This window comes from Trachemys scripta, chromosome 5, assembly GCF_013100865.1.
Source record: "Trachemys scripta elegans isolate TJP31775 chromosome 5, CAS_Tse_1.0, whole genome shotgun sequence".
Classification (NCBI taxonomy): Eukaryota; Metazoa; Chordata; order Testudines; family Emydidae; genus Trachemys; species Trachemys scripta.
In genome coordinates, this window is record NC_048302.1 from 57,150,279 (window position 1) to 57,173,567 (window position 23,289).

A 23,289-nucleotide genomic window follows, 5' to 3' on the forward strand; every position below is an offset into this window, starting at 1 on the left:
GCACCCACAATTAGTGGCCTTAATATTTCTGTGCCTCAGCTGCCCATCTGTAAATTGCCTCTCACCAGGTTATCGTAAAAATAAATTTGTTTGTGAAGCACTTGGATATTCTAGAGGTGAGTCCATGAGGAAATGAATATTCTGTCTTCAATGCAGGGTTCGAATAGTATGCACTAAATAAGGAATAGGGTCACACTTTGAACAATAAGGATATAACAAAATGTTGAATAGCTGCTCATTATGTGAGCACCGACCACCTGTGCACTAAATGAGGCAGGGGCTCTGCAGAAATAATATTATGTAATGAAAGACTATACCATAATGCATAGGCACAAGAGGGCTAGAATTAAAGTTGCACAGGCTTATCTTCATTCTTGCATTTCCTAACTTGAGTGCTTGACTTTGTAACATTTGAGGTTTTTTAGCAGTATTTTTGTGTATAATTTCCTAGGTTGTAAACTTCGTAAACTCCTGGAGTTTTGTACTTATAGTTGAGAGAGAAACTTTATTATATGGCAGGTCTCAGATCACAAATTCTGTTTCCACTACAGAGTTCCATGAATGTAGGTAAAGTACTATAAGGGAGACTTTGTCCGCCAACGAGAAGAGAATTTTGATTTTACAAGAAATATACTAAAGAGTACCTAATGTATTGTTAAAGGACTCTGGATTATGCAACACTTCTGTTCTTTTAACCAAAAGAGATTCAGCCATGACAACAGTCTTACAATGTGACTTTATTAAGATATGAGAATTTCCTGTTTATATATGTGTGCATGTTCTACCTATGTTCATGAAACTCTACAGGGACAGTAGAATTTGATTCAATATCTGCCTCGTAATTGAGAGAGAAGTTTACAAAGCTCCAGGATGTCTCAGGTTGGAACAGGGTTTGAAGAGGAAAAGAATGTTTCAGACAGACATCTCTATAAATAATCATGTTTAACTCCATGTTCTCTGTTATGACCTACTGTTCACAATATAATCTCGCCTGTATGCATTTGTTCTCTCTTCTTACCTTCTTACAGGGATTTTCAGTTGTTATCCAAGAGAGAGTTAAATTAAATGTCCAGATTTTTGTGTGTGTGAAATTGAAAGCCCAGTTGGTTTGCTTGTTCTCCCCCACCCCAAAGAAAAAAATAGATGCGGGGGGAAATGTGGAATTATGTGGTTGTTTAAGACCTTGGTGCTTGGCAGAACAGCATGTTCTCATAAGCCTTTCATAAATATCTGGGAGATGTCTGTCTTTCTGTTTCATTTTGACTTTACCCTAAAGGTGTATCACTGCTTTGATGCTGTGATATACAGGATAGTAAATAATGCATGAAAAGAAAAATCCAGTGTTTGGTCTCTATCTTACTCTCAAATTCCTCTGAACTAATATAACATTATAATTTATGTGACTTTGGATAACCCAAGTTCTTCTCTTCTATACTTTTATGTTCCATGTTTCTGGTGTGTTTAACGTTGTATCAATGAATTCTGTTATTTGTATGCCGTGTTCTACAGAGCTTTCTAAATGTACAGAGTTTACTGTTGTTAATCAAAAAGGTCAAGTGTTTGAAAGAATGGTTGTTTGTAAAGAAAAAATTACAAAAAGCCCCAGCAATAACCTGTAGCTTGTTTACATGTATAGCCTGCAGAATGTTGTTAGTTACTAAGCAATACTGTACAGAGAGGAGGATGTCAGAAAGCATGCGCGCACACTCACACAAAAAGTAAATATTCATATATATCAGTTTCAAATACCCTTATTCATGTTGAATATATCATCTTACTCCACACATAATTTCACTGACTTGAACAGGGCTATTTGAGGAGTAAGGTACTACTCGTTGTGACTAAAGGTACATTAATCTAGCTCTATGCAATTTGCTTACAAAGCATTCTACTCAGACGGAAGTCTCAAGGAAATGTATGTTAGTGTTTAAGTCCTGCTTTGTCCTGCATTACAATCTGATGTGTTTTGTCATTTTTACAGATTTCTATGAGCTGCAGAGTCAATAAAGAAATGTCCATCCTAAGGTGATGCTTGCACCTCATTGACTTGACTACAGCGTTTTCAACAGAAATTGAATATGGCCTAGTAGGATTGACCTTTGGAGAATTTATGATGTCCTCCAGTACTAGTAGAAGCAAGAACCGGCAGGCTGTGAGTCTGCAGGGAGTTGACCCAGAAACGTGCATGATAGTGTTTAAAACGCATTGGGGACAGGTAATATGATTTAGTAATACTTGATAGTTGTATTGATTTGAAGTAGGTTGCATTAATAGGAATCCACTCAAAGCAAAGACTGATATGGTAACACTGCACTTTCCAGATACAAGCCCGTATTTCACAGAGTTTATTGGCTAACATTGAAACATGTTTAATAATATTATAACTCAGTTTTTGAATTACAGTAGGACCTTGCTAATCCACACTGAACTAGACCTCAGATTTGCAGCAAAAAGAGAGGTAATGTTGCCTAATGATCTGGTACTGGAATTGGGAGACCTAGATTCTGTTTTCAGATCTCCCAATGACTCACTGGTGTATTAGACAGGTCACTTATCTTCTCTGTGCCTTTGTTTCCCTATCTGGTAATGGGGAGAATAATGCTTAACCACCTTTTGTGTAAAGTGTTTTTAGATCTAAGAGTGAAAAGCTCTTCTGGTATTAATAATTGACTACATATTTTCAGGTTGCATGGTGTAATTTACATATTACTGGCTTCTTATTCTGCCGGGTGCTTTTTCGAAAAGCTATTTGTATTGCTGCTGAAAAGGAAGCTGGCCTAGGGTCTTTATTATTCCTGAAACTCTGTTGTAGGGTTTGAAGAGCCACCTGGTGGCTGATCTTGTGATGACCACTAAAACTCAGATCCTCAAAGTTATTTAGGCACCTAACTCTCATTGAAATCAATAGAAGCTTGAAATCAATGGGAGTCAGGTTCCTAAATATCTTTGAGGATCTGGGCCTTAGTGCCACTGAGATGCTAAGTGACACTCATTTTAGGAGAGCTGTCACTACCCACAATTTTTGTCGCATAGACTGATGTGTTACAGGAGAATCTGTAGTGACCTGCAAATTTCTGATGCCTAAGAACAATGGACCATTTTTAGTGAGGCTCTGCCCTGGCACCCTGTAGTGAAGAAACTCTTACGTTAAACATCTTGTAGTATTCAGCCTAGTCAAGGGAGCTAATTGAGGTGGCCTCTGCTCTGTTCTGTGTGGGAGAACAGGCCACCTCAGCTCTGCTGTCTCCACTTGGGGAGGAAGAGAAGGCAGAAAGGGGGAGGAAGTGATATTGTGATTTAGCCTAAAGAACAGGGTGGAGTAGTGGCATTTATTACTTGTTCTCAATGTTGGGTTGATTACTGCAAGAGTGTGCAGGAAGCAGTGGCCACTCTGTTCTCACTTAGCACCTTGCATGATCATGTCTTATCTGAGCACCTTCTACCACTGGGAAAATAGAATGCTCAGGGCCTTGCAGAGTCTGACCATGAAATTAGTGGTGGTGGTGGTATTTTCACCCATTCCTAATGACTTTACTACATCCACATTTAACAAATCCTGCATACCTTACCGAGGGCAATATTTTGATAACACTTGCTCACACTGAATAGTACCTTGCGTAGGCCCATTAACTTCAGGCCTCTGTTGCACAGAGTTTGGCTGACAATGAAAGAAACTTGCCTAAGACAATAGTATAACTCAGGTTCTACTGTACTTCAAATCTGTCTAATCCACACTTTAATAAATTCCAAATTTGCAGCAATGGGGCTACTTGTGCAATAAGGGACTGGTCAGTGTGACGAAAGATGTCACAGTTTAGTCCAGAATGTGTGACAAGTGTGAAGTTTTTAAAGATTGATTTATCAGCGTGCAAAAAGTTTAAAGCCTGAGAAGTAAAAGACATTGATCTGTTTCTATTCAAATATATTTTTAAACATGTACACTGGGATGATAAATGTGCATTTGGTTTGTTTAGGTTGTAAAAATCTTAGAGAAGCATGACCCTTTGAAAAATACTCAGGCGAAATATGGGGCAATTCCACCAGATGAGGCCAGCACTGTGCAGAATTATGTGGAGCATATGCTTTTCTTATTAATTGAGGAGCAAGCAAAAGATGCTGCAATGGGGCCTATCCTTGAGTTTGTGGTCACAGAGAACATAATGGAGAAACTCTTCCTTTGGAGCTTGAGGCGGGAGTTCAACGATGAGACAAAAATTGAGCAGCTGAAGATATACGAGATGCTGGTTACTCAGTCCCATCAGCCTGTGCTGCACCACAAGCCCATCTTGAAGCCTTTGATGATGTTGCTGAGCTCTTGCTCAGGAACAGCCACACCAGCTGTGGAGTTGGAGCTGGCTGTCCTGCTGAACCAACTCTGCTCTATCCTAGCCAAAGATCCTTCCATTCTGGAACTGTTTTTCCACACCAGCGAGGACCAGGGAGCTGCCAACTTCCTCATTTTTTCCCTTTTGATTCCCTTCATCCATCGGGAAGGAACAGTAGGTCAGCAGGCTCGTGACGCTCTGCTCTTCATAATGTCCCTGTCAGCTGAGAACAACGTTGTTGCAAATCACATAGTAGAAAACACCTACTTTTGTCCTGTAAGTTGTTGGTTTGTTTTTGTTTTTTACCATAAATTTACTTTCTAACTTTTCACTTTTTTGCTTTTTTCTTCCACTATCCTTTTTAGAAAAGATGATTCATTTTACTTATTCCATAATTCTAAACTATAGGGCTGGAAGCCATGCTAGTCCTGTAGAAATTACAGATGCTATCAGTGGTGGGGAAGGGGGTGGCTGGCAAGGGAAACAGTTTTCACCATTAACCACCGGCTTGCTGAACAGAGGCTTTGTTTATCAAACTTGGCAGTAGGGGTCCCTGTTCTGTCTTTTAAACCAATAGGTATGTTCAGCTTTAGTACTTGTTAGAAATGTAACTTTACAATCTTAAACAATAATAAACCTATTACTTTAAAGAGACAACCAATCAACCCTCCCGCAGCAGAATAGTTGTTTGCTAAGCAAATGTTAAACCAGGGTGCAAAGATGGATTTCTCCTGTTTGAAGGCTTCTTTGCTTGTCTCCAAGTAAAATAAGAAATTGGGGCCTGAGATGAAATTATGGATGCTACCCGTGGTATTTGGTAAAGAGGGCCAAAACAAAGCTATACAAGACCACCTGAAAAAAATCACTTTTTTCTGGTTTGGTATTTAATTCTTATTTACATTCTATGTGGTTTGTGTTTTAATCTGGCAATAAAAGACGAGGCAGGTTTTAAACGGGAAAAGAAAATCTTGTCTAGTTAGCATAGAACTGGGATTTAGCAGATATTTGTTTTGGCTTTGTCAGCTCTGCCACAGGCTTGCTCTGTGACCTTGGACAAGTTAACATTTTTGCCTCAGATCCCCTATGTATAACATGTCAATATAATGGTATGAGGAGTATTGAGGCTTATTTTATACATTTACAAAGCACTTGTTGATTCTTGAATGTCTATACATATAAAATGATGGGGTCTGAATTAGCTGTTACCACTCAAGAAAGAGATCTTGGAGTCACTTGGATAGTTCTCTGAAAACATTCACTCAATGTGCAGCAGCAGTAAAAAAATCAAACAGAATGTTGGGCATCATTAAGAAAGGGATAGATAATAAGACAGAAAATAGCATATTACCTCTGTATAAATCCATGGTATGCCCACATCTTGAATACTGTGTGCAGATGTGGTTGCCCCATCTCAAAAAAGATATATTGGAATTGGAAAAGGTTCAGAAAAGGGCAACAAAAATGATTAGGGGTATGGAATAGCTGTCATATGAGGAGACATTAAGATTGGGACTATTCAGCTTGGAAAAGAGACGACTAAGGGGAGATATGATAGAGGTCTATAAAATTATGACTGGTGTGGAGAAAGTAAATAAGGAAGTGTTATATACTCCTTCTCATAACACAAGAACCAGGGCCGGCTCCAGACACCAGCAAAGGAAGCAGGTGCCTGGGGCGGCCAATAGAAAGGGGTGGGAGTTCATCCGTTGTTGGGGCGGCACGTCCAGGTCTGCAGCGGCAATTCGGCTGTGGGTCCAGTGCCTTGTTTCCTCTCTGCCGGCAGCTCAATCGCTCCGCTCAATTGGGCTTTTTTAATTCACTGCTTGGGGCGGCAAAAAAGCTGGAACCGGCCCTGACAATTTCATTTGGTGACCCCTAGTTCTTAATAGGCAGCAGGTTTAAAACAAACAAAAGGAAGTATTATTTCTTCACACAATGCACAGTCAACCTGTGGAACTCTTTTTGCCAGAGGATGTTGTGAAGGCCAAGACTATAACAGGGTTCAAAAAAGAACTAGATAAATTCATGGAGGATAGGTCCATCAATGGCTGTTAGTCAGGATGGGCAGGAATGGTGGCCTTAGCCTCTATTTGCCAGAAGTTTGGAATGGGTCACTTGATTACCTATTCTGTTCATTCCCTCTGGGGCACTTGGCATTGACCATGGTCAGAAAACAGGATACAGGGTTAGATGGACCTTTGGTCTGACCCAGTATGGCCGTTCTTATGTGTATAGAAGTCCAAAGTATTTTTATTCAGGATATTTTTCTTTGATTACTGCTTTGCCCAGCTCCGAATCAGAGGACTGTCTGCACAAGCAGAGATTATGGCCATCAGTCAGAGGCTAGAAATGCAGATTTTGATTTAAAACATTGTCAATAACTATTTCAATTATAAATGTCTTTCTCCATGTGATTTCCCCCCCCCCCCAATTAACTGCTAATAAATCCTGCACTGTGGCAGCTTTCCCTGCCCCTAATGGAGACAACCCTCCACAGAGTACCAGAAGGGTCTGTGGGTAGGAGATTGTCTAGATCTCAAGTTGTCCATCATTTTCACTGCTGACCCAGTGCATGCTTGCTGGCAACATCACACATGTAAACTGCTCCAGTTCAGAGAAGCAGTAAACAGGGCGTAGTAATTGCTTGGCCTGAGCACTTCTGCAGTGAAAGAGATGTCTCCTGTGCCAGACATGCAGGAGGCAATGCATTGGCATCACACTCGCACCTCCCCCATGTGCCAGCTGCCTGAGGCAAGGGCAGGAGTTGGGGCTGTTGATAAAAACAAAAAATGACAGCAAAATCGCCTTCTCTTTCTACATGAATTTTCCCACATTTAGATGCAAATCCTGAATCCAGCAGCTAGCCTGAGTAGCCAGGTTGGGGCAAGGACAAGATGTCCTCCTCCCCAACCAATGGCAGAGTTGCTCACTGGAGGCTAGTTCTTCCTAATGGCCCTTTTTTTGATCAACCCTTTCAACTCCAGCCTGCAACCTCTTTGGGGAGCTAGTGCGGACCAGGGCTCAGACCAAGCAGGAGTTTGGTAGCAGCCCAAAAAACAGGTTTCTATCTAACTTTTGATGATTCACTTTTACAATTCCGAACACCATACCCATACATGGCAAATAATGAATCAGTCTCTTGCACCGAGAGGCTCTGTTTGACCTAATTTAAATAGATACTACTAAAGAATACATGAGCTTGGTTTTTCAATTGTCCTTCAGATAAATACCATTATTGAATCTATGCAATAACTTCCATAATTACATCTGCCAATTAATTTGGGGGGTGGAGGGAGGGGAGAAGTCTTTTTATACTAAAGATAAAAGCCAACTATCTTAACCTACAAACAGCGGGGAACTGTGATTGACAAAAAGCCTTCCTAATTAAAATGATTGTCAGAGTGTGTTAGAATCAGATTTTCTGAACGGTAATGAGACTAGTCCAACTCCGTAATAAACTCTAATGCAATCTTACGGTTTGTGTTTCTTGTTTCCCCTGGCAGGAATTTGCCTGCCAGTACTATTTTTTTTTTTTTTTTTTTTAATGTTGTTCTTAACAGAATCAAGGGCCAAATTTTGCTCTGTTGCAAATCTGGAACAACTCCACAGGCATGAGTGGTGTCACTCTAGATCAGAGGTCCCCAAACCGTGGGGCATGCCCCCCTAGAGGGCTGTGGAGGAATGTTTGGGAGGGTGCATCTGGGCCCTGCCCCCAGCCACATCCCCATCCTGGTGCCTGTCCCCATCCCCAGACTTGGCACAGCTCCATTCCTGGTCCCACCCCCAGCCTTGGCTGTTGGCCATGGCTTCATTCTCGGCCCGGGACCGAGGCTGGGGGCGAGACCATGAGAAGAACAGCACCTGACCGTGTGTCCCCGCTGCTGGCTGTGGGCCTGGCTGCAGCCTGGCCGTGGGTCTGCTCCCACCCCTGGCCACGGCCCCAGTTCCGGCCCCAGACCCACCACCAGCTGCGGCCTCCTTATCCCTGTCCATACCCAAGCAGAAGGGAACTGGAGCCAAGTTCTGATCTCAAACTTTTGAGCTGGGGCCTTGGCTCTGGGGTGGGGTGGGGGGGTGTGGACAAGGGTAAGGGGGTTGCGACCCTCAAAAGTTTGAGATCAGAACTTGGCTCCAGTTCCCTTCTGCTTGGGTACATACAAATAGAAAGATTAAAAGGCTTCCTTACTATTTCCTAAGAGAAGTGACACAAGCTACTTTGATTTACTCCACTGGACAAAGTGTTCAAGCTTAGATTATAGGGTAGAGAGATGGATTGCATGAGCCCTGACATGGTCAGCTCTTCTGAGCCTAGGACTAGGAGACGAGCTCCTTAGCTTTATTCCCAGCTCTTGTATAGACTTCCTTTATATCTTCAGATGAATAATTTGATTTATTTGCCTCAGTTTCTTTCTCTGTGAATTGAACATACCACCTACTTCCCGAGATGTAATGAGAATTAATATTTCTAGAGGGTTTTGAGTTGTAAAAGTTCACAAATACTGAATATTTGCTAGTAGTTACAAGTACATCCATTATGTACTGGCTTTGAGAGTGCCCACAGATTGTGGGAGGCCCACTATGAACACACAAGATATATAGACTATCCCCAAATAACTCTCAACCTTGTCATAATCAGTCAGTGTTTTATGGGCATCACAGAAGATGTGAGTCATCAGAGGGGACTGTTGTATAGAGAGTGGCCTTGAAGACCACCTCATAAGGGCATTACAGCCATAGTTAACAGCATGGAAGAAACAGACAGATAGTGTGTTGGCACTGGCAGCATTGTTGGAGTGAAGGGAAAGGGGAGATGTAAGAAAGACTTCCTTTGTCTCTTTCTACATCTGTTTTTCTATGATCTTAGCATTTATGGTTCTGTCTCTACTGATCCAAAATAGAAAAAACAATACAAAAATCCATGAAATAACCCCCCAAAAGTACCCTTATTTTATGTGCCCTGTTGCAGAAATTAAGAAGTTCTTGCTTTTAATATTTGACATTCATCATTTTATTTTTTTTTAATTAATTAGTGCCAAGCTTGTACACGTAGCTATTAATTTCTAACAATAGCTATGTTTAGACCTTAGCCACATGGTAAAAATCCTCAAACTGTTTTGGCTAAAATAAACTGCTGAAACTGCTCTCAACATAGATTCTGCTTTTGAGAACCTTATTTAAGTAATTCCACGGTGAGTTGTTTGGGGTGGTTGTGAGTTTATCACTCCTTTTTCGTGTGTAGTGAGGCATGAAGTTGAAAGTCCGTTTCATCTAGTTCCAGGAAATGAATTTGTCTCTCTATGAGAACTGTGTATAGTACTCAGCACCTCAGAACCAAGCCACTTCTATTTAGGGGCCTAAATATGGATTTATGAATAAGGTGGATGGATGACTGAATAAATGGCAGATCTAAAACCAAATCCAGTGCAATACACAAGTAACGCAAATCATCTAATGAAGATTTTTTTTTTCCTGCCCAGAGTTGTTTGTAATTCTGATATGTGAATATAAGGCATTTATCCTATGCAGAAGTAATTTTACAGGCCAATTAATTCCTTTCTAATCTGCCCCATCCCCTGCCTTCCTTCACTTCCCTCTCTCCGCTGGAAAAAACAAAATAAAAATACACCTTTCATGAAATTCTTCTTAGAAATAAGTGTCCTTCCCCCCAAACTATATTATGGTATGAACAATGCAAAGTAGTTTTCTTATCAATTTCTTCTCATTTTCTTATCCAGAATCTGAACCTGTGATCACTTAGTATACACTACACTTATTTATTATTATTATTTTTAAAGGGATGGGGTGGGGGGAGGCAGTGAGTTTCAGATCCCAGATCAGTTGACTCGGGCTCATGCTACAGGGCTAAAAATAGCAGTGTAGATATTCAGGGTTTGACTGGAGCCCAGGCTCTGAGACCCAGCGATGAGGGAAGTTCCCAGAGCCCGGGCTTCATCCTGAACAGGACAGCCTATGCTGATATTTTTAGCCCTGTAGCATGAACCTGAGTCAGTTGACCTGGGCTCTGAGACTTGATGCCGCAGGATTTTTTTGTTTGGTTTTTGTTGTATAGATGTGCCCTTAGTATCAAAGGCTAAATAAATACAATTTTCTGTATTCCTGAATGCATAGTATTTAAACCTTGTGCAGTGACCTTCTGGAGGAGAGGCAGAACATAAACACCTAAAACTAACCCTGTCCGTTAGAAGGCCGCTGAGTCACACTTGCCATAAGGGCCTCAGAGATTCTTCAGGTGCCCGAGGCAATATGTGAAGCTGAGCTCCCCTTCTCCCGCCTCCAAAAGAATTACCATGGGGATGAAAGAGTTTAAGAAGAATTGAGAAGTCTTGAGGAGTTAGAGGGAGCCCAGGCCTGTGGGGTCACTTCTCTCCCTGTGGTGATAAGGGGGCTCTGCCCTGTGTGTGGCTGGCAGGAGTGTGCTCCTGCTTTCACATTTCCCTGTCTTCTTGCCCCGCTACCAGTGGGAGTGGCATCCCTGACCCTGCTCCTACCTCCAGACTCTCGGTCTGGTAGATTCTCTTGGGCCTGGTGCGACATTTCCAGTGGCAGCAGTGGTGGGATCTGAGGCAGGCAATTTGCTCACTGGACTGTCAATGGCAGGTGGACTATCAATTGCCTCTACCTAAACCAGTTCACAATGCCACTTGCTCATGTTTGGTCACTCTGTCATTTTGGGGGCTCTGTCAAATGGGGGCTCTGGTCAAGCTGTCCCTTTTAGCCCCCTCCCCCTCCCTTAACTTGTTTTTAAGTCATGCTGGTACTAAAGAATGTGATCATAAAAATAACTTGAGCGGTTGCTATAACTACTCGTACTCCAGCTTCTTAGTTCTTAGTCTACATCCTGACTTAAAAAGAAAAGAAACAGTGCAGCTCAGCATATCTAAGCATTACTTTCCCCACAGTATTTTTATATCTGGCTTAATTATGCCTGTCTACAGAAATCTATCTTCAAAGTTAGGTGGTTAAAGGAATGGAGAGCATTCAGGGATACTACCTTTGCCTTGTAGGGTGAGCTACCAATTGTAATAGATTTAATTAATGCACCCTCAGGACTGGAATCCCCATAAAATTAATTTTTGGGTTTCTGATCTCTACTGTGACAAGCATTCATTTTGTAATAGATAAATCCGCTTGCATTGGAGCAGGGCTCTGACCCTCTCACATTTATAGGGGTCAAGTGGGTGTTTGTGGAGAGTAGGGATATTCTTGCCAAGAATCTGCTGCATGAAAGCTGAAAAGATCCCCTTGTGCTTTGGTCCTAATGACCACATTAAAGTGAGGCTCATTTTAAAAGGTAGCATAGAAACTGTACAAAATCATGAGAAAGAAGGAAAGGTGGAGCTGTGGACAAGATAATGCCTGAGAACATTGTGGTTTGGTAACTTCTTATAAAATCTGAGACTTGAAACTGCTCATATCTTTAAGAAAATACAGTAACACTATAACAACTTTGTAATGGTATATTTTATATTCATGGTCCTAAAACTAAAGTGTTATACTTGCACGGCATCTTCTATAGGTAAAGTATCTTTACTCATTAACATTAGCAACAATGCCCATAATTTCTCCCAAGAGTCTTTTCCCCTCCTCCACCTCTCCCCAGTGGTAAACAGAACCTATAATTATTAAGAGTGACCATTTTCCTTACTATATCTGGCACCTTGAGTTCCAAAGCCTAGGAACAAAAGGCGCCAGATGTGTGATGCCTGAATGAAGTTGTGCTTGTTGCTGATGGGATGCTCCTACTTCCTATCATTCATAATGGAACTGCTCTGTCTAGTCACCTGTAACCATAAAATGGCAGCCCTCAGTGATTCCCTCGATATTCATAGTTATGGAGTTATGAAGACAGTGACTGGTGTTTCTCTGATGTTTCACCAGATGGTAGAGAACATGTAGAGACTGGTACTAGACTGGAGAAAGGTGAAAGCAGGAAGGAACAGATGTAAAATGATCTTCTGAGCATAAAGAAAACAATGGTGGTTTGCCAGTTAAAACAGATTACAATCGTTAGGTGGCCTTTGTCTTGGGCAGTTTTTCCTAAGTGGCAGCTATTACAAGGAGAGGAATTTCAGATGAAATGAATTTAAAAAACTGATGATTTTCTGCAGCATCACTTTAACATTCATTTCCCCCCTTTTCTGTCATCCTTCTAAGTGGTACTGAAACTAGTAAGAAAAATGTTTTAATGTTATGTTGGAACATTGTTTAACTGAACAGTTGGGTAAAGGGCTGTTTCCTTTTCATTGTTTCTGAATACAGGTACTGGCAACAGGACTGAGTGGTCTCTATTCATCTTTGCCTACAAAGCTGGAAGAAAATGGAGAATGGCACTGTCTGCTGAAAGATGACTGGCTCCTGTCCCCAGCTCTTGTTCAGTTCATGAATTCCCTAGAGTTTTGCAATGCAGTAATACAGGTACTGGATCTGACTCAGACTTCTTCTTTGTAGCAGCAGTTAAACTATATAATCAAAAGCCTTTTTCAGGATGTGCTTATTTGGTGGACAGTAGTGTATAGAACTAATCTTTATTTAGTTTAGTTTAACATCTTTGTTTAAATGAATGAATGAAAGATCTGCTCTAGGAGTTATTTTGGGGAAGTCCTATGACCTGTGTTATACAGGAGATCAGACTAGATCACAACGATTCCTTCTGGCCTCGGAATATATGAATGTATGAAAAAAAGTGTTCAAAGCTGTTACTGTGCAGTATGACTAATAAAGATTAATCTACACGGCTGGCTTTCAAGTAGCAAATGTTTCAAATTAATAAAATGTGAATATGCAGGTTTGGGGAGTTATTAGATTGAGTAGGAAAAGAATTAAGACTAGTCTCCCAATTAAAGATTGTTGATTGCATTTTAAATACCCACATTGATATTAAAAGAAATCAAATGTCTTTATTTGAGGAAAAAGGTAATTTTATCTATTTGAATAGAGAAGAATATCCCATCTTTACATCTAGGATCTCATAAAAGTCTACAAACAAAAACACTTATTTTCCCTAATGATGCGTACTATATAAAGAATGTTGTTACCCTAGTTGAATTTAGCAGGAGTTAAGCATCTTCTTATCAACACAAATTAAATTCCCTTCAAAATTGGTCTGTGTAGAACTCACTCTCTGTTCTTGATTTCTTGATTAGATTTTTTTCCCCCTTTTGATTCTTGGTTATTTTTCATCTCCAGTCTAAAGATAAAAATCCAGTTTTATATATATTTTTAGGCTACAGTTTTTCTACAGCAAGTGTTTTATGAGAAAACAGTACAAATTTTGCTGCATCTGTGGATTTGTTTTCTGTATAAAGAAATGCTCAATAACATTAGTGAAGTTGTCATATTTTACTGTGAATTAAATTTCTATAAAGGTTTGTATGCAAAATATAGTGAAACAACTGACTATATTTGTATAACACAGATGAAGCTTTCTCATTTAAAAAAAAACGTACATGTCATAAATAGAATTAATAGTTGTTTTCATCCCTGAAGCTGCAATATAATCAGCCTTCTAATGCGTACGTGTTGAAAAGTGAAATGGTGACCATACTCATTTCTGTCTACCCTGTTCCAAGAGAGGTTACAATCTTAGCCAGTGACATTTGATACTACATTTATTCATTAGAGTGAAGGCTGTTATAGATAGTAAAGAAAAAGTGAAATTATTTTAAATCAGTTTAAAAATAAATCCAAACAACCAGGTATTTTAAAAAATGTTTCTGTAAGGGGGTGGGGGAAAAGACATTGAATGAATTCTATTTTTATGTACTGCTAGATTGTAACTTTACAATCTAACCTCGGTATGAGGAAGAGCATAGCTGGACCACCGCAGGAGCACACCAGAGAACTAATTGTGACTCAGGGTATGTCTGCACTACATTTTAAAACCTGTGGCAGCAAGTCTCAGAGCCTGGGTCTACAGACTCTCATGCTATAGTGCTAAAAACAGCCCTGTAGCTCAAGCGCTGAAGCCCATGTGCCACGTTTCATAGTCCAAGCTCCAGCCTGAGCCTGAAGATCTAAACCGCTGTTTTTAGCGCCTTAGTATGAGACTGAGTCTGTAGATGCAGGTGCTTGACTCTCTGCTATAGGTTTTAAAACACAGTGTAGACATACCCTCAGCCACAGATTCACCTTGGTTGCTTTGGTGAGGGGAATATATCGCTGCTTTTCATGGAATGGTTTATTCTGTGCTGGGACAGCTACTCATACCAGTGAATAAATAGGGAGGGTGGAGCCAGGACTCCAGCCCCTTTGACTCCCTCCGTTTCTCCCCATCCACTGGGTTGAAGAGGGGAGTTTTATTGGGGTAGTATCCCCTGTTCTCCCCTCTACAGCCGGAGTCACAAATCTGAGGAGGGCTGAGCAGAGGCATAAGAGGACTGTATTCATGGACAAGTAAGGGCTGGGACATTCTGAGGAGTGGGTGGGTGGGTCTCTTTGTAAGTGTGAAATATATGCGTATACTCGGATACATGTGTAGCGTAATTAAAATATTTTTTTTTTAAAAATACTTGGTTTCTAATACACTTCTGTGCTCCTAGAATACCAAATTTATTTTTAGAAAGTTTTAGTTCATAATGTGTCATAACTGTTTTGCTCTTTTGAAAACAAAAAATTAACTCCACATTGTAAAAATAAGCAATGGTTTGTCATGTTTTACTACACGGTTTTTATTACAAATGACAAGTAACTTATCTTTAAGTGCTTAACCAGTCTATTGTGTGAGTAATTCCCTTTCAGAAGGGAAAAAAGATTGCGTGTTTGACCAGTGGAGTGAGAATGCTCCCAATATAGTGTACTCTTGAAATATAGAAAAACTGCCATTCTGCCTTTTTATTGTAGTATTACAGGTTAATGATGGTATGTCCACCTTAGTGACCCTGTCAGGGCTGGTAGGGCTAAAATTAGACCTGCCAGTTCTATTTTGGTTCATGGGCATGTGCATCACATTGTCTGTCCATTCATCCCTGTCAGCAGGCAGGGAGATTGAAATATATGGGAAAAGCCCTGTCTCTGTATCATTGGCTGTATCATTCTTGTTGTTACTCAAATGTACTTTGTGTATTTAATCACAGAGGGGAAACCTTTTAATACCCAAAACAAAAACTGTTCAAAAGAACAAAATCAAGGTATTGTTGAAATGGGCAGAGGTTTTTGACAGTGATTAAAGATATTCTGTGTTTTATCTTATTTTAAGGATCTTTGCAGAAAACTATTGCTTTAAGAACAAATATGATGGTTCAAAGATGCAATTTATCATGACACGAGATTTCTTTTTTAGGTGGCACATCCCTTGATTCGTAACCAGCTTGTGAACTACATTTACGATGGGTTTTTGGTGCCAGTAATGGCTCCTGCACTCCATAAGGTCAGTGATTTGTGTGTGCATACACGTAAGTTTAGACAAAGGCAACACTAATAGCCAATGGGATATTATTAGGTGGTAGTGGTGAAATTCCATATAAACTAATTGCATGTGTTTAGGCCGACTTTACCCCGTCCCCTTCCCATACTCTCCATTTACTGTTTATGGCATTTGATCATTAACGAGGATGGAGGCATCTCTCTGTGATGGCAGGAGATCTTCTTTCAGTAAAGGAGTATGTACTGCTTTATTCTGTTAGAGACGTGAGTGTAGCACATCTATTTGAGGTCGGCATCCTCCACCTATCTGGGAAATAAGCCCCAAGTCGGTTGCCAGCTCAGGTCTTGCACATGATTATGAAGTAGGTTGGTTGTGGGATGTTATTTCAATACAAGAATGAACAAGTTTGAAATATAAAAACTAAGTCTTGTTTGTTTGACGTGACCTTAATGTTAAATCCATATTAATCCTATTAGTACCAGCATGTTGGTGATGTTAATGGTAGGGGACCTGTTCCCACTCCGTGAGGAAACCATGGTAGGAAGACTGACTTTTTTCAGTAATAAAAAACTTACATATGGTGATGCACAAAATTTGGCAGCTATGACTCTGATAAGAAATTTATGCATCATGGTGGTTCAGTTGAAGGATCATTAGCCTTACTGCTGTACTATCTGTCTACTTCTTGCTCTTCAGCTTAGTTCTGCTCTTAGTTAAAGAGCTGAAGCAGTAGCTTCTAACCTGTTTCCAGCTTTCTAAAGCAAGGTTTATATTCTATATTGTCCTACTGCTTCTATGGAAGTGCTGAGTATTGTATCCATGTTTGGAGAAGAAATGGTGATTCTCCTTCAAGTGCTGGTCCCTATGAGTATTGCACTGTGGGTACAGTACTCTATTCGCTTGAGACCAAACAGTGCTTACTATTAGCTACTCCTGGGGGAATTATGCGCCAAAAAATTAAAAATTCTGCGCACAAGATTTTAAAATTATGCAAAATTCTGCATAATATATTTGTCAAAATATCATCATATAATCACACCAGTTTCAATTATTTTTGGTCAATTATTTCAAATTATATGATGATAATCACACCAGTTTCAATTATTTTTGGTCATTTATTTCAAATTACCTGTCAGCAAGTATGTCTGTAACAATACAGACAAAAAAGATTCAGAAAATATTTTTGGACAAAAAATAGTGGACTTACACTATATCTACACTGTCCCACAGTTCGAACTACAGGGATATGAATACAGTGCCCACCAAAGTGCTCCACTGTTAATCCCCCATGTGGATGCTGTGAGGGCAAACTAAAAGGTTCCTAGTTGGCATTAATGTAGTCCTACAATATGAACCTTTTAGTTTGTACCCACAGTGTCCACATGGAGGAGTTACAGCGCAGCACTTTGCGTACATTGCTGTTCACACACCCGTAGTCCAAACTCTGGGGCAGTGTAGACAAACCCTGAGAAATTCCTTTCTGAGCAACTACGGAAAACATTGTATCAATATTGGGACAACAGAAGCTCAAAAATCTTGTCAGAAATAATTTATCTTTTCTGGACAAAAGTTTAAATTTCTTTATGTTCCATGTCAACTGCTCCAAAGAAACTACACAGGAGCAGGAAAGTATTCGAATAGTGGTCTCTGCGTATAGTAGAGAGTTATATGTGAAATTTCATTTATTGAGCAAAGCATACAATTCTGGCTTCTTACAAAAAGGTGAAAATAGTTTACATTTTTGCTAGTGAAGTCTTATAGATTTTTTTCTTGTAAAATTTAGTGATTTTGGTAAATTTTCTTTTTTTGCTCAATTACAGCAAAATACTATAAATTACTATAAATTTACAAAAGTTAGACTAAACTGGACAATATTTCAATATACAGATTAGGCAGTTCTGAAGGATTTCTGTTTTGCAATGAAAATATGCAAGACTCAAAATCGGATTTTTTCAAAAATCCACCTACCAAACACACAACATTTAATTGATATTAAATTGTTATAAAAACTGGAATCTGAATGGCAAAAAATAATCTGCTTGTGTGCAACAAGTGAAACCTTCTACCAGATTAAATCAGAATTATGGATTTACTGGTCAACCAGACACCCTGTGAACTGGAAGTCTTCAAGCCGGCAGCAGTGCAGACCAGAAAAAAAAAAAAAGCAAACACTGTACTGCCTTGGGGCTAAATCCTAGAGGCTTAGGGCTTCAGCCACTGGAAGCGGGGGGGAGAGGGAGGCAGGTCTGGGGCTGCAGTTGCAGGGTGGTGGGGTGAAGTCAGGGCTCCGGGCATCTTACCCTTGGGAGCACTGGGGCTCAGGGCTTTAGGTGGGTGAGGAGCAATGGGGAGCAGGGCTTCAGCCCGCAGCTCTGCTCACAGTTTCCATGGGGGGATAGGGGGTGGGTGCCAGTCACAGGCAATGGCTTCCTCCTTGCTTCGGGGGTGCTCAACCTCTGCTCTGGCCCAGGCCCCCACCCCCACTGTACCCCTTCCCCCAAGCTCTCAACCCTGCCCCGCCTCTTCCCGCCCAGTTCTGCCCCCCTCCCCGTAGAATGCCCCATCCCCACTCCTTCCCCCCCCCTCCAGTGCCACCAGGGAACAGCTGATTGCAGCGGGCGCTGGGAGGGAGGGGGAATGTTACGCTTATAAAAAGCACATGAGATCTTTTTATAGGAGAAAAAGGCAACACGCCGCATTTATTGAGAATATAGCAGTTAGCATATGCTTTTCAGACACACACAGACAGACAGTCTCGCTATTCAATGTTTATAATTACCAGTCCAGAGTCTGGATCAATCTAGTGGTCAGCCAGATTGGTCACAGAGGGGAGCCGGGCTCTGTTGGTCGCAATCCAATGCTCCTGGAGTTGTGGCAAGATGAACCCAAAGTTCCATGGCAAAGCACCATGTTCTTATAGTCCCTTTTCTCTGTTGAAGTCTATGGATTTTGCTGTGTCATTTATGACCGGTTACGCCTTAATTGGTTTTATCTTTTGATGTTAACACTCAAAAGCACCTCCAAGAGGGTCATCCTGTCCTGGTTTCGATTTAATCAATTATCTTATCTTTAGGGGTGCCAGCCTCCACCAAAGGGTCGTCAATCTGCTCTTCCTCAGTTATGGATGTGGTTGATGGTTCTCTGGTGTCGTTAAATCTCTTTACTCCTCCTTCCTTGACCAACTGATTTTAAAATGGCCTTCACACCTTATCTTTTCCTGATGCATACACTCTTCATTCACACAAACAGTCTTTTACAAAGGTATACAAACAGTAGTGTTTTATGTTGAGCAAAAAAGACATTGTAATTAAACCTTACTAAATCTTGTGACCAAAACAGTTCACATTGGGGCATGGGCCTTCAACTTGCCTCTAATCTTATTAACATAGACATAATGCAAGATCCTGTCTCTCTTACTTACTAAACCTTAAAACAAAGAATTGTATATTTAACTAAAAGGCCTAATTTGTAATGCATATAGGACACAAGACCCCATAGTAAACATAACTTATCCTAAAACAGAGGGTGACCATAATCAGCCATAAGGACTGTTCTGGTCTGTTCCTGCCTTAACATCAGTACAGATACTGGCAATCTGTCAATCTATTAATGTCCCTGCATTGTCTGCTATTCAAAAAGGATGGCTGGCAGGATGATCAAATCATACATTAATACATTTAATACATACTACATTATTATAACCATCAATCATTATAACCTCTAATACAAATATAAAATCCTACTCCTACAGGAGGAGTTGATCGGCTGGGCCACCGGTGGCAGGAGGTGCTGTGGGGGGAGCGGGTAGCTGACTACCAGTGGGTGCTAAGTACCCACTTTTTTCCCCCCAGTGGGTACTTCAGTCCTGGAGCACCCATGGAGTTTGGTGCCTATGGTGCCAGGGCTCAGGGCTTCAGCCCCGTGGATCTATTCCCACCTTCAGCCCCATAGGGGTGCTGGGTCTTAGGGCACTAGCTACAAGGAGAGCACCAGTTTCAACCCCAGCACTCCCCCCATAGCTAAAGCCCCAAGGCACCCCTCTTATCCCCCCCACTGAAGCAGGGAGTGGAGACCTGGCCCCTCCCCACCCCCCATGGCTGCAGCCCCAATCCTCCATGTGGCTGAGCTCCATAACCTCTTCTTCAGAATTACGGACAACCACCATTCCCAAGGTGTTCGTAACTCTGAGGTTCTACTGTATTGAAAGTAGAGAAAAAGATTCTAAATTGGGTTATCCAGTCACTAAGAGCCAAATTCTTTTTACAGTTACTTTTTTGTCAATCCAGAATAATTTTATCGATGTCTTGGGAGTTGTTCTGAGTTTACTCGTTTTAAGTGAGAGCAGAATTTAGCCCCGAGATTAGGCTAATCTGGCCCTGGCTATGAAGTATTTGAGATTAGTTGGGCATTAGTATTTAAAAAGCTAAAAACTGTCAATATCTGTCGTTAAACCAGTTAACGAGAAATTGGGCTGGCTATCACCATGTAAATGTTACTTAAAGAAATCAGATCTCCACATCAGTGAAACTGCTGCTAACATTTCCTTTTTATGGGCTCTGTCAGTGGTACTTAAGGCTTATACATCTCTGAAGTCAATTGAATTCAGGTTTCTTTTGAAAACAAAAGTCAATTTGTCTGTTAGGAGAGTATTTGAGCTCCAAGCCTTAGGCTAGGTCTACACTACCCGCCTGAATTGGCGGATAGAAATCGATCTCTCGGGGATCGAATTATCGCGTCTCGTTGGGACGTGACAATCGATCCCTGAATCGACGCTCTTACTCCACCAGCGGAGGTGGGAGTAAGCGCCATCGACGGGGAGCCGCGGAGGTCGATTTTGCCGCCGTCCTCACAGCGGGGTAAGTCGGCTCCGATACGTCGAATTCAGCTACGCTATTCGCTTAGCTGAATTTGCGTATCTTAAATCGACCTCTTTCCCCCCCCCCTTCCCCCGTAGTGAAGACCTGTCCTTAATCATTAATGAACCTTCTTCAGATTCAGCAAGTCCATTGTTCTTCCAATAACATACCTTTGCTGGCTACCAAAACTTCTTTTCAATTTTCATCTTCAAAATTAACAACTTAATCCACTATTTCGCCTAAACATATTTAATGGAGGACAGACTGCACCGTCCAGTGGATTTGAAGAAAGGCTCAGATGCAACTGAGACAAACCCCCTAGAAGGAGGTAACGAGCAAATGCAGTTACATCTGAGGTCTTCATAAAACCCAGAAAAACTCCATAATAGGTTACTATTTTAAACCCTTGCTTCTAGGACAGACACCTCCTGGCTGAGTAGATAAGGAAGATTTTTCACTGTGCTGGAACAACTCCTTCATACATAGAAACCATTTCTAATTGCCACCCAAAAAGTTAGTGCTGAGTTGCTGATGATGATTTTTCAAGTTATCTCACGCATCCACCTGGAGACTTCTTTTTTAATAAAGAAAGGGCAAAATGAGAGAAACTCCTGAGCCAAATCCTTACTTAAATCAGAAAATAGATTCCTCTTCCATTATACACAGTGCTGTGGGCTTCCTAATTTCTAAAATAATTGAAGTTATTTGGGGATGCTAAAATATATCTGGGATCCAAAGGCTTAAATGTCCAGATAAATATCTGATCTTTTTGGACATTTCTGGCTTAATACTGCAAAACTTGCTCCTGCTATTCCTCCCCTCCTCTCTCCCTCCCTCCCCCTTTTGAGAGCTCAGATACCAAATTGATCAGCCTAGTTAGGTAGGTAGGTCTGTGGAGGATTAAATGTGAGGGAGAGATGGTTGGTGTGTTTATTACTAGGGATGAATTTTTCTAGTCTAGACCATTCTGGTTGGGCAGTTTGTTTAGTTTTTATTTGTGGATTTTAAGTACTCTATTACCCAAAGCCATGGAATAACTGCTTTCAATACATCTACATAAGCCGTCTGCCCATTGCAGTTGTTAACTCAAAACCTAGGAGCAGCGCAAAAACTAGAATCCAAAACCCATCCATTCCCAAACGTTTGTGTGGGTGGACCTCAGATCTGAGCTCTGGTTCCAAACCTGTTCCCATGGTTTTAGTTCAATACATAATCCAAACAATGGCCTAACTAACGGCTCTGCTTTGGAAGGAAAGAACATTGAAACAGTCATTTCAGTTCAGATTAGTGTTCCGTCTGGTCCAGTCGGGTGAAAGTAAGGCAGTACGGGCCGGTACGGCGTACTGGTAAAAAGTGGCCTCCGGTACCAGCCCATACAGCTGACTTTAAAGCACTGCTGCGACAGTGCTTTAAAGGACCCTGCTTAAAGCACTGCCGCAGCAGCGCTTTAGCATCGCTGCCCCTTTTGCACCCCGCATCGGCGACCCTGCCAAGTTCCTAGCTGCAGGGCTGCTGATGCGGGGGGCAAAAGGAGCAGCTGCCCCAGGGCTGGCCCTTTAAATCACCACTGGAGCCCTGAGCAGCGCGGATGGGCTGGCTGGGGGACGCTGACCCCCCACCCCTTCTGCCTGAGGCCCTGCCCCTTCCAGGGGTGAAAGGGTTTGGGAAGTCCCTAACCGTACCGGAAAGAGAGAAATTTTACTTTCACTCCTGGGTCCAGTATCCTGTTACAGAAAGGTGCAATGATGGTTAAACCATCTTTCTTCCTAACCTCAGGAAGTTGGTGGTTGGCTTATGCATGAAGGTTTATACATTTTATTTCTTAACTGTGGATGTACATATTAAATATAGGAAATTCAGTTTTCTTGTCTATTCCATGGCTCTCCAAAGCCCTGCTACACTCTCTAAAAGGCTTCCCTCTCTGTTCCAGAGCCTCCTGGAGCTGACAGCAGCCTATTATACTCCTACTGCTGTATTATGGGTGTGTAAATGGGGCAGAGCAAGTTGGGTCATCAACTTCTTTCTACCCAGTTCATATTATCCTAAAGTGACTCTACCTAGTGCCCCCACCCCCATTTTACAAAAAGAGCCTGGTTTTCCTCCACCAAGAAGACACATGCTACAAAGGGGAGAGAGTTATAGGGTATGTCTTCTCTTGTAGGGTGGGGAAGGGATTGAACTGCAAGGGGGACAAGAGGATCTTGAGGGTAGGCATGGGCTTTCAAAGCTTGTATAGTCTGCATAAACACTTGAATTTACAGATGCTTATTTGAACTAAATTCTAAACACTTGGAGAGTCACTTGTCACTAAAAAGTTGTTTGGTATTTTGGACCTGATCTAGTGTGTGCCCTTATGTGATATTTGTTTTAAAATTGTACAAGAATCCTCTTGTAGCCCTAGAAACAGGGTGAGAATTATTTAAATCGGAAAATAAGATTATTTCAATGTATGTTGAAAGGAATATAGACTTATTATGAGGAACCTTTAGGTTGACCAGCTAATATCTTCCACCCCAGGCTTTCAAAGTTTCTGGAACCCACACTGCTTATTGAAATAAATCATTAGTACATAAGTCAGCTTTCCTTCAAAAGCTCACTCTGTTTTTGTATGGACACTGATAATGGGGGGACTGTAGGGCAGTTCTATAGACCCACCATTAGGTGGGTCACAGAGTTGTCTCTTATCTATCCCAGGATGACTCTTGTGCAGAACCCTGACATCTGG

At 41.3% G+C, this 23,289-nt stretch overlaps 1 protein-coding gene across 1 annotated transcript in view; it reads left to right on the forward strand.

The window, feature by feature from the left end:
- The window catches only part of FAM160A1 (family with sequence similarity 160 member A1), a 129,613-nt gene that overhangs the window by 76,382 nt on the left and 29,942 nt on the right, over window positions 1-23,289 (forward strand). The window contains exons 2-5 of the mRNA XM_034770700.1: window positions 1,982-2,215; window positions 3,975-4,601; window positions 12,606-12,761; window positions 15,625-15,711. Of these exons, the coding sequence (XP_034626591.1) occupies window positions 2,111-2,215; window positions 3,975-4,601; window positions 12,606-12,761; window positions 15,625-15,711 (975 nt within the window). The 5' untranslated portion in view covers window positions 1,982-2,110. The remainder of the gene's footprint in view (window positions 1-1,981; window positions 2,216-3,974; window positions 4,602-12,605; window positions 12,762-15,624; window positions 15,712-23,289) is intronic.